Raw genomic sequence first — 12,233 nt, forward strand, 5'->3', positions numbered from 1 at the left:
CACTTCTGGCATCCATAATTCAATGTTGACCATACATAGGATTTTATTATTCTTGTTTTTGTCTGTTTATTTATTTCGGAAGTCATTAGTAATTTATTATTCCAAAATGCTTCTGCTTAGCTATTCTTGATTTTATTTCCATAACTGTTGTTCCATCTTCAGTGATCATTACTCCTAAATAATTATAAACCTTTACATTTTGAATAAATCCTGTTGATACTCTTAAATTTGTGTTTTGTTGCTGTTTTTTACTTATTACCATATACTTGGGTTTTGCTGTATTTAATACTTACTCATAATTCTGACTCTTTTTGATTAATATTTCAAGCATATTTTGTAACTCCATTTTTGATTTTGCTATGAACACTAAATTATCAGCAAATCTAATAGTGTGAAATTATATACAAATTGTCCAGACACTTCAGCAATTTACAATTGTCCATCTTTGACTTTGATCACCTCCTTCACACTTTGAGGGAGGCTTTCCACCAATGTGTGGCAGAATTGCCACTCCTGACCTCAACCGCAGCAAACACAGGTGTTCAATGGGGGTTGAGGTCAGGGTTCTGTGCAGGCCAGGGCAGTCGTTTAACACCCATCTCTTCATATCATTCCATAACAGCTGCAGCATGGAGTTGTCATCTTGATAGTTACACGAGTCTGTTCCATAAAAACTGCACAGTATAGGCAGCACTTGATTATTCAGAATATCAAGGTACTGAGCTGCCTTCATGGAACTATGGACAATGACCAGAGGTCCCACTCCACACCAGCTGAATGCACCCAACACCATTACTCCTACACCACTAAACTTTACTGTGGGTACAACCCACTGTGGTAACAAGCATTCACCTGGCTGCCCCCATACCCATACCCTGCGATCAGAGTGGAAACAGGTGAACCTTGATTCTTCACTCTAGGGTATCATTTTCCATTGGTTAATTGCCCAGTTCACATGCTCTTTGCACCAAACCAGACAAGCCACCTTGTGCACCTGAAGGAAAGCTGTGATAGCAGCCTTATGCTTTGCATGAAGTAAAGAGAATAGGTAGGATACCTATTCTCTTTACTTCATGAATCTTCACATCCTTTGGCTTCTGAAATTTTTTTAAATATGGCAGTTAGTCACTGGAACACAAGTCTGTTTTTGTGTAGTGCTTTAACAAAGGAGAGAAAATATTTTTTTATTATTATTATTATCCAAGACCCCATGGAGTCAAAGACTCATCTAGAAGGTCCTTTTATCAAACACACAGCTCATTATTATTATTATTACTACGGGCGACTCCAAGGAGTCCTTAGACTCATCGAGGGAGGCCCTAAACATCATGTCCACACAACTATTCGACATTCTCACAGTATCTATCATACCTTGCCTTGAACTCATTCACTGTCATAGCACCCACAACAGACTCTGGCAGCTTATTCCACTCATTTACCACTCTGAAAGTAAAGAACCCAGCTCTAACACCCTTACTAACCATACTCTTGCCCTGCTTCCATAGATGTTCCTTAGTCCTCCTACCACCAGTCCTGATCTCAAAAATATCCTCTGAATTAATCCTATAGAAACCATTCAGCAATTGAATGTCTCAATCATATCTCCTCTTTTCCACCTATCAACCAATTTCTGCAACCCACAAATCTTCTGCTCTCATCATCTTGGTCACTCGCCTCTGGATCCTCTCAACCTCCTCCCCATCAAGAAGAAACCTAGGTGACCAAATCTGGGCACAGTAGTCGAGATGAGGTCTTATCAAGGCTCGGTACAGAGGAACAATAACTTACTTATCTCTGCTCGTCAAAGTATTCTTTAGCAACCAAGTGATTTGATGAGCTGATTTAGCCACTTTTGCAATGTACCCCCTACTTCATCTCTCTATCCATCAACATTTCCAAGTCTCTGGCCTCATCAATCTCCTGGAGTACAGTTCCACCAATGTGGTATGCTGCTGCTAATCTTTTCACCCCAAAATGCATAGCCTTACATTTTGTCATATTAAATTGACATCCATTCTCCTTAGCCAAGACCTCCAATCTATCCAAATCATCCTGCAAGATTTTGACATTTTCTGCATTCACTATTGCCCTACCCAATTTTACATCATCAGCGAACAAATGAACCGTTCCTCTTAGATCCTTCCCTATATCGTTAATGAACAAATTAAACAGCAGTGGTCCAAAAACAGAACCCTGTGGCACACCACTTGTCACAGGCTGTCTTTTGGACTCTACTCCTGAATAAACTACTCTCTGATATCTCTCCATCAATATAAAGCGCAATACCATGCTTTAAACACACTCAAAAATTCTCTGCAGACACCACACTCTCAGGCAAGGCATTTCAATCATTCACAACTCGGCATGAAAAAAACCTGCTTCACACACTCCTTATATAGCTTCCTGGGATGACCTCTGGTTCTCCCCTGATCTCCCACTATTTTCTGTAGAACCTCTCCAGCATTGATCCTATAACAACCCCTCAACAACTTGTAGGTCTCTATCATATCTCCCCTACTCCTCTTGTCCACCAGACTCTGCAAGTTGCATCTTCTCAATCTTTCCTCATACTCGACATTCCAGAGGTTAGAAACTACCTCAGTCGCCTCTGAACCCTTTCCAACATCTCTTCATCCTTCTGATCCTTATTATTGTTATTATTATGTGACACCTCCAAGGAGTCCAAAGACTAACTGAAGGAGGGCACATACTCTACAACTCTGTTTCTCCCACTTAATTCACCACTACCATCATCATCTACACCAATGCCATCTGCTGCCTACCACCACTACTAGTATTTTTTTGTATGTAAATTGCATGTGGTCTCAAATCTGACTTGTCTGTATGTATGTCAAGTTCTTGCTGTACTTATTAACTACAAGGATAATATAAGGGGGAGGGATCTGGAAAATTTTAATAATCACTTAGAACAAAAATGATATTAAAGCAACTTTTTACATAAACACACGATGACAAACGCCAACATGTTCAACCGTGTAAAATTAGATAATCATTATACATAAATTCTTCTTTTCATCGACAATTAGGCATTTGTCTGTCTTAAATTGTAAATATCTAGCTCTTTTTTAATGTCTTAATTTTTGTTTTTTTTTATGTAAATTTTTAATTAGCCTATTTTCTAGTCACAATAGTTACCTAATTCATTCTTAAAATTACACAAATTCATTCTTTTATAATCCATTGCTGAAGAGTATTCCACACATATTCAACCCTAACAGTAAAAGTGAACTTGGCATGTTTGTTCTAGTTCCCTTTTCACTAGGTTTTTTATCATTACCTGTAATAAAGAGCTTGGTTCATACGATTTGAGAATACACACTATGCATCGCATACGACTTATGACTGAGCATCTACAATTATTGCCAACACACGATACCCTCGATTTCCTCTGGCCCAGCTCGGGCATACTAAGTACTGCTTGGTCTGCCCGAGCACTACTTCATTCGCCCTGTGTTCATAGCGGCTGTGATTCCTGAGAGCTATAGGGTATTCCCACCTTATGTGACTGCTAATTCATAAGTAGTATAGAAATAGAAGACACAACAGAAGATAAATAAAAAAATGAATTTTAATTAGGAAAAGATTTTTGGAAAATTTTCTAATGTTTTTTTTTCCATTTCTTTGGGGGATGCCAGGGCCTCTTGCCCCCTCCCTCTGGGTGTGCCACTGGCTCCTCCACTTGTTGGTTTCGTAATGTTTTAAGTATTGCACAAGTTTTTACTGAATAAAAGGCTTTCTCATAATCAATAAAACCAAGACACAATGGTAACTGATATTCATTACACCGTTCAATAATCTGCTGTACAACTTGAATATGGTTCATTGTACTAAAGCCCCCTTCAAAAGCCTGCCTGTTCTTTTGGTTGTGCTAGATCTAGAGTCGTACAAAGCCAATGAGCTAACACTTTTGTAAACACTTTGTAAACCACTGATAGTAGACCAATGGGTCAGTAATTTGTCAAGTCTTCTACCTCACCTTTTTTGTGTATCAGAATTAGGATTGCCTTCTTCCATGTTTTTGGTACATAATTTTTCTTCAGGCATGAAGTAAATAGTTTTGCTATGAGTTTTGTAGATCATTTCTCTACCTGCTTTTAGAAGTTCGGCTATAACTCCATCCTCATCTGCAGCTTTTCCATTTTGCAAGCTTTGGATGCTCCACATAACTTCTTCTGGTAGAATCTGTGGTACTTTAGCTATTTCACCAGTTTTTCCATTTGAGCTTTTCCATGTCCATTTCCTATGTGTTTTTTTCATTGTGATATAATACTGAGTAAAATTCTTTTTGCTATAGCATATCTATCTCTGGTTATGGTCCCCATCTTGTAGTTTGACTGCAACCATCTGATTATCGCTGTTCATCAATGCGGTTGTTTGCAATTGTTTGTTGTATGAATTTACAATTGAATTTTCTTATTTCTTCTGTGATACGTTTTCTGATCATTTTGCACAATTTAGTGTATTCAATTTTATTCTGTAGGTTATTCAATTGTTTCATTTCTCTTCGTTTCTTCATAAGTTGTTTTGTGTCTTCAGAAATTTTGTCTTGTTTCTGTTCTGTGGTACCAGCTATTTCAAGTGAGCATTGTGAAAGGTTTTGGATAATAATGTCATTACTCTCTGATGGATCAGCATTGTCATCTATAATTCTTCTTCTTATTGTGCTATCTTCTATCGAAGGTCAGCAACCATCTTGGCGAACAAACTGCGCTCTTGTGTTAATCTGAGCAGTTGTGCACTGCTCTTTCCTGTCCACGTCTTGATGTTGTCAAACCATGATATTCTTTTTCTTCCTCTAGTTCCTTTGCCATCAATTCTTCCTACCAAAATAGTTTGTAGAAGTTGGTATTTGCTGTTTCTCATGATGTGTCCAAGATATGATGTTTTTCGTTTCTTGATTATTTGTACAAGATGTTTAGCTTTGCCAATGGATTTTAAGACATCTTCATTGGTAATTTTTTCTGTCCATGATATCTTTAGTATTCTTCTGTATAGCCACATCTCAAAGGCTTCGATTTTCTTGATGATTGTCGCCTTCAATGTCCATGTTCTCATTTTCATGAAGGACTGCCGTGCAACTTCAATCCTTGTCTTTATATCTATTTCTGGATCCCACCGTTCATCTATAATAAGATGTTTAAATCTATTGTTTAGTTCATGTTGGAATATATCTTTTTTTTAATGTTGAGTTTGCATATATCTATGTTTTGCTTTGATATTTGAAACTTTTTTCTTTTTGGCAGTTTATTTGGATTTTACTGCATATCATACGATGATCACTTCCAATGTTGAAGGTGTTTATAACAGAACAGTCTTGAAAGATGTTTTTCTTATTGCTGAGGATAAAGTCAATTTCACCAGTTTTTCCATTTGGGCTTTTCCATGTCCACTTTCTATGTGTTTTTTTCTTGAAAAAGGAATTCATGATGTACAGGTTTTCTTTTTCGGCATATTCTATTAACCTTGTTCCTCTATCATCTGCCATGCTATAAACAAAATTTCCTATTGAGCTTTCATCTGATTGTTATATACCAATTCTAGCATTAAAGTCTCCCATTACAATTCTAAAATGATGTTTTCCTTTATTGTAGAGTTGGGATACATCATGATTAAAAAAAGCTTCAATTTCTTTATCAGTATGACTTATTGTTGGTGCATAGACTTGGATGATTCTAAGAGTGTAACCTTTTGAGATCTGAACAACAATACTTGCTATTTGATCAGATATACTGTCAAATTCTATTATGCTGTTCTTCAATTTTTTTGTTAATCATGAATCTAATTCCACTGATTCTTTCCTTGTCTTGGCCTCTATAATACAGTGTATCTATTTTTTAATTGAAGAATTTCTTTGCTATTATGTCTAACTTTACACAGTCCAAGAATGTCCCATTTTAGTTGCTTTAGCTCTTCAGTTAGTTCAGTTAGCTGTGCTTCACTGCTCAGAGTCCTACAGTTTAAAGTTCCAAGGTCTAGTTTCCAATGGCAGCATGATCTGTTTACCTGGTGATTCTTAGCACCCTCTGCCTTCATGTTTAACTGCCTGCTGCTGTAGATGGTAACAATCTGACCTCCAATGAATGAGGGCCGTTTTATTTTTGTTTGATTCATCTTGGAAGACTATGCCATAAATTCACCATGCTGGACCATGCAGGTTGGTGAATGTGTGTGTATGTGTACATATATATATACAGACACTTTTTTTAATTTGGTATTTCAGCTGGTAATGCGGTGGACAGTTCATTTGGAAGGGGGCCCAAGAAGGGTTAACCATAGTGCTGTAGCTGTAGGAGATAAAATATATTCATTTGGAGGTTACTGTACAGGAGAAGATTATCGTGTATATAGGCCTATCGATGTTCATATGCTCAACATTGGTAAGTTTCATTCTTGTAACATAAGACATGTTTGTGCATGGTTGTGAATATGGGAATATGTTAAAAGTGCAAATTATATATTTTTGTAGAATTATTGTATAAAAAACCTTATTTCTGAAACCATAATTTCAGAAATATGTTTTAACACAAAAAAACTGATCTTCACTGGTAACTGCATAATTTAGAATGCTGTTAATTATATTTGCTGCATATAAACAAATGCACCACCATTTATCATTCAGGTTATTTAATTACAGAATCATGTAAATAGTGCAAAATTCTTTTTATTATTTGGATTTATAACAGAATCATCCCAGGTGTATGTTATATTATTATTATTATTATTATTACGGGCAACTCCAGGGAGTCATTAGACTCATCGAGGGAGGCCCCAAATCATATTCATCACAACTATTTGACATTCATACAGTGTCTATCATACCTCGCCTTAAACTCATTCACTGTCACAGCATCCACCACAGACTCAGGGAGCGCATTCCACTCATTCACTACTCTAAAAGTAAAGAACCCAGCTCTAATGCCTTTACTAACCACACTTTTGCCCAGTTTCCATGGATGTCCCCTAGTCCTCCCACAACCAGCCCTGTTCTCAAAAATATCTTCTGAATTAATTTTATAGAAACCCTTCAGTAATTTGAATGTCTCAATCATATCTCCCCTTCTCTGCCTATCAACCAATTTTTGCAACCCACAAATCCTCAACCTGTTCTCATACGGTTCATTCCACAGACCTGCTATCATCTTGGTCACTCGCCTCTGGATCCTCTCCACCTCCTCCCCATCAAGAAGAAACCTAGGTGACCAAATCTGAGCACGGTAGTCTAGATGGGGTCTTATCAAGGCTCGATACAGAGGAACAATAACCTGCTTGTCTCTGCTTGTCAACGTATTCTTCAGCAACCAAGTGATTTGATGAGCTGTTTTGGTCACTTTTGCAATGTGTCCCCTAAATTTCAATTCCTTATCTACCAACACTCCTAAATCTCGTGCCTCATCAATTTCCTGGAGCACGGTTCCACCAATGCAGTAAACTGCTGCCAATCTTTTCACCCCAAAATATTGTATTGAGGATAGTTCAGAAGAGCCTTGTAGCACTTCATTTCCATTTATGATGGAAATGAAGTAGGAAAACATTAAATTCTGAGGTAAAAAAGATCATCTTTCCAAGTAAATACCATTAATCCCATTCTCCATTGTACAAGACTACCCCATGATCACCTCTACATCCATATTGTATAATTAAGTTTAGGAATTCATGAACTATACATACAAAATATACCACTATTGTAACTAGTTTCTGAGATTCATTTATAGCTACTTATTGTATGTAACATTCCTCCCCCTCCCCCAAATAAAAACAAACAAACAAAAACTGGGTTTCATATGTTTGAATTGTTACATCAATAATCAAAACACAGGTAGTGCTCTGCCATTAACCCATGTATGTAATTTCATATTTTTTTTCATTTTCCCCAAAACGAATGTAGCACTCTTTTTCTAAACATCAGTAAAAGAGTTTGGAAAGTGTTTGCTTATTTTAATATATGTAAACGATACTTTGTATGTGAATTACATCATGACTTTTTTTGTGTGTGTGTGTGTACTGTAACTCGAAGATAGAACTTTCAGTGATGAACTTTCAACTACCTCACACCACGATGAGATTGTTGAAAGTTCAGCTGTAGTGAAACTTTTAACTTTTTCCAACTTTTCATTCCATCCTCATCAGCCAAGTGGATTTGAACCCATTATCTATTAGCTGATAGATTCTGGGTTCAAATGGGATTTTGGAAATGACTTTGGTAGATCGGTTTTACTCCCAAGAGGTCACTGCCGGTTTTATTGGAGGCCTTGAGCTGCTTTGAAAAAATTCCATATTTGGTCCCTGGAATAGAGTTTCAGATTATCTAATCTTCAGTTCACTCACGGTAAACATGTTTGATAGGTCTATAATCTTTCTTGGATGGGATTCATGTTAAAAAATAAATAAGTAAAAGTGTTTGTTGCCTTAAGGTTACAAACACTTTTACTTATTTATTTTTTAACATGAATGCACTCCCTCCATTTCTAGCAACTTTTACAAGCTGCTAGAAATGGAGGGAGTGCACTGTAATGCAACACAAAAATAACTGGTTTAATTTTGGAGAGGAAAATGCACACATGAAAATGATATCATTTCAATATATTGCAAAATCTCTTGAGAAAAATTTTGCTGTGCTTATTTTTCGCAACCGATTTTCCATTTTTTAAATTTTTTTTCAGTGTTTAATAATATTTAAAGTGTAATGAAAAAAATATAGTGTGCTAAATAGATGTTACTAAAAATGCATATACATTGACTGTATAGCTATAAAGTAGCCAGATTAGCGATGACAAAACACCAACCCAGGTTGCAAGACCAACCATTGTTGACCGATCGAGCACAAATGACATCATCGCTAGTGACTAATCCCAAAAAGACAGCAATAGAGAACAAAGGGTGATAATTTTCCTTAAAAGGAGATTGTGGCCCTTGGCTCAGGGGCTTTTTCTTCCAGTCATCATCGAGGCCTTTTTTTCCGGTCATCGTTGAGCCTTTTACTGTTCGTCGTTGGTGCTTTTGGTTCTGGTCGTCATCAGGGACTTTTCTCCCATAAAATGCTGTAGAACCTTTGTCTCCAGATCGCAGCAGACCGATTTCTTCAGCAGTTACATGCAAGCCCAGTGGTAACCAGGCTGATTCCATATTGAATGTCTGACAAAGGAAAGACCTACTAGCAACCTCCTATGATGTCCAAGCAGCCAGGAAGTTTTTAAAAAGAAGATGCTAAAGTCCTGAGGAATTATGCTGTATATTGGACTCTTTTGTTATGGTGAATATGTTAGTAGGCAATATTTTTGTAATTAGGTAGAAAGTGTATCTTGGGTTCATGAATGTGCCTACAAGAAAACTTGTGTATATAAGGTTGTAACTAAGTAGCAAAGTTTTGGTGGAATAGTTAGAGAATTGTCTGTTAAGACTGTGAATGTGCACTTAGTTTAATATAGGGAGCTGTACAATGTACTATTAAGAATTGATATATAGTCAGGCTGTATTTATGTCAGTATTTGAGGGAAGGATTTTATTTAATCTGTTTATGCAGTGTGCAAGTATGTACATAGTTTGTTTAATGAGTTTACCGTAATTGTGAGTTTTGTCATACAGATTGTATTACCTGTTTGAAAAAGGGTTAGGTGTGATAATTGCAAAGTCTCTCTAGTGTAAATATACCTCTTGCTAGTAAAAATAAATGTTTTTGTTTTGTAAGTACCTGATCTGTTCCTTTGGCTAATGCACCATCTCCAAAAAAAAAAAAAAATGCGAACTATGGGCATAAGATAAAATGCAACTGAGATACTAATAGTACGACTTGCATATAGAAAATTTGGATATATTTAGTGATTCATTCCTATTTTTCCTCACCCTAGCTTTCTAACAAAATTTATTCAAATTAGATGCCGCAGTTGATAAAAAAAAATAAATTTTCTAATTCGATTTGTATGAGAGTAGGGACTGCACACATTAAATTCATCATGTGACGTCAAGAGCATACATGTAATAATATGCTGTTATTTATCTATTGTAATATCTTTATCTTTACTCTTCTATCTTTATTCTATTTCTAATTCTTTATATCTTTCCTCGAATGCACTTTTTCTCTTTTATCCTTTCTCATTTACTCTACTGCATACTATGATTATCCACCTTCCATATTTACTAGTCGAATGCCTATGAATACTGGAAATTCATTTTGTCAGACTGCGCCACCAATATATCATTTCACTGGCATAAGACTAAATAAAACTTCCAGCAGATTTCCCTCTCTCTCACGAGAGAAATTTCTTTTATCAATTTTTTTTTTTTTAAGGTTATACGGTGATCATATTTGTAAATTTAGGGACACAAAAACACACGTGTTGAACAGATTATTTTATTAATTACTAATAAAATAAAACTCGACGTTTCGACCCCTATATCGAGGTCATCATTGGAAGAATACACCTGTATAAAGAACCAAGCTACATGCTCATGCCCTGTATACCGGTAAATTAAATCTATGTAGTTAATAAATCCTTTTTCCTAGCCTGACCTCTAGTGATAAAGGGAAAAAAAAAAAAAATATATATATATATAAATATAAATAAATAAATAAATACAACTACAATAAACTGCTAAAGTCCTCATGTATTAATATTCTTCTGGATAGTTCTGATTGTTATAAGATGATTTCTTTCAGTTGCTGTTGAATGTTACAAACACTTCACCAGGTTGTCTTCTTGTAGTGGGATTTTTCTAAGGCTAGTTTAGGTTGTTATACAGGTTGTAGATGGGTCCTCCACATTCTTGAAATGGTTAGGCCATCATTTTTGTTGAGATTTGGGTTGTGTTTGAGCATTTCACATGACTCTTTAAATTTTCTCTCAAACCAGGTTTAGGTGCAGTGTACTGACTTGGTATTTTTCCAGTCAATTCTGTGGTGTGTTTGGAGTGCGTGGTCAGAAAGGCCGGTTTTACCAAAATGGAGGTATTTAATGTGTCGTTTCTGTTCGTCTTGTCTGATTGGGATAGTTCGCCTTGTTTTCCCATTGCATGGTATGTTACATGTCCATTTTGTTTTGTATACTCGGTGTGCTAGGTGTGGAAGAGGATCTTTAGAGCTGAGTCGGTGTCTTAACTTATTTGGGGGTTTAAAGGTGGTTTTAATGTTGTATTTGCGAAGTGTTCTGCCTATTTTTTCAGAAATGCCTCTAACATAAGGAATGGCAATAGCATTCTTGAAATCTTTTTTGTTCTTACTGGTATCTTTATGGAGGATCTTGTGAATAGTTTTTTTACTGTATCCATTTTTGATAAATGTTTGGTTGATGATCCTGTATTCCTGGTTTAGAGCCTGTTCATTAGAACAAATAGTTAGGGCTCTGTGTTTAAGAGTGCTTATGACACCTAGTTTTTGTGTTGGGTGGTGGTAAGAATTTTTGTGTATGTATTGGCCTGCGTGTGTAGGTTTGCGGTAAACTGAGAAGGAGAGACAGCCAGAGGGAAGACATGTGACAAGTATGTCTAGGAAAGGAAGAGAGTTGTTTTTTTCCATTTCAATGGTGAATTGGATACGTTTGTGTTGTTTGCTTAGGTGGCTAAGGAATGTATTTAGAGCTTCGCGGCCATGAGGCCAAATGGTGAAAATATCGTCGACGTATCTCAGCCAAATTTTGGGCTTTAGATATGCTGTCTCTAGAGCATGTTGCTCAAAGTCTTCCATATAAAAGTTAGCTATTGGGGAGAAAGTGGTGAGCCCATGGCTGTACATTCTTTTTGAAGGTAAAAATTGTTTTGCCACACGAAATATCTGGAGCGGAGTATGTGGACAAAGAGGGACGTGATGTCATGTGGAAATATGTTCTGTAGGAGCAAGATCGTGTCATTGATCGGGACATTGGTGAAAAGGGAAGTTATGTCAAAGCTGACTAATAAATCTTGGTCGTTGAGTGCAATGTTTCTAATTTTATTAATGAAATGTTGTGTATTTTTTATGTAGGAAGGGGACTGACCTACCAATTCCTTGAGTGTGGCAGCTAATTTTTTGGCTAAGTGATATTTTGGGCTGTCAATTTCTTCAACAATCGGACGAAGCGGTGTGCCTGGTTTGTGTATTTTTGGCCGCCCATAAATTCTGGGTGCACGGGCATACTGAGATATTAATTTTTTTGTTGTTTCTACGGGCCATGTGTGGACACATTTGATTAATTCAGCTGTTTTCTTTTTGTTACGTTTTGTGGGGTTGTAGTTTACCATTT

At 36.5% G+C, this 12,233-nt stretch overlaps 1 protein-coding gene across 4 annotated transcripts in view; it reads left to right on the top strand.

Moving 5' to 3' along the window:
- The window catches only part of LOC150097733 (kelch domain-containing protein 3), a 178,315-nt gene that overhangs the window by 18,215 nt on the left and 147,867 nt on the right, over positions 1 to 12,233 (top strand). For all 4 annotated transcript variants that reach the window (XM_090407769.1, XM_090407768.1, XM_090407766.1 and 1 more), the window contains exon 2: positions 6,242 to 6,398. In XM_090407769.1, coding sequence (XP_090263895.1) covers positions 6,248 to 6,398 — 151 coding nt within the window. In that variant the 5' untranslated portion in view covers positions 6,242 to 6,247. The remainder of the gene's footprint in view (positions 1 to 6,241; positions 6,399 to 12,233) is intronic.

Source organism: Typopeltis vanoorti, chromosome 17 (assembly GCF_054136105.1).
Source record: "Typopeltis vanoorti isolate ZY-2024b chromosome 17, IOZ_Tvanoo_1.0, whole genome shotgun sequence".
NCBI lineage: Eukaryota > Metazoa > Arthropoda > Arachnida > Uropygi > Thelyphonidae > Typopeltis > Typopeltis vanoorti.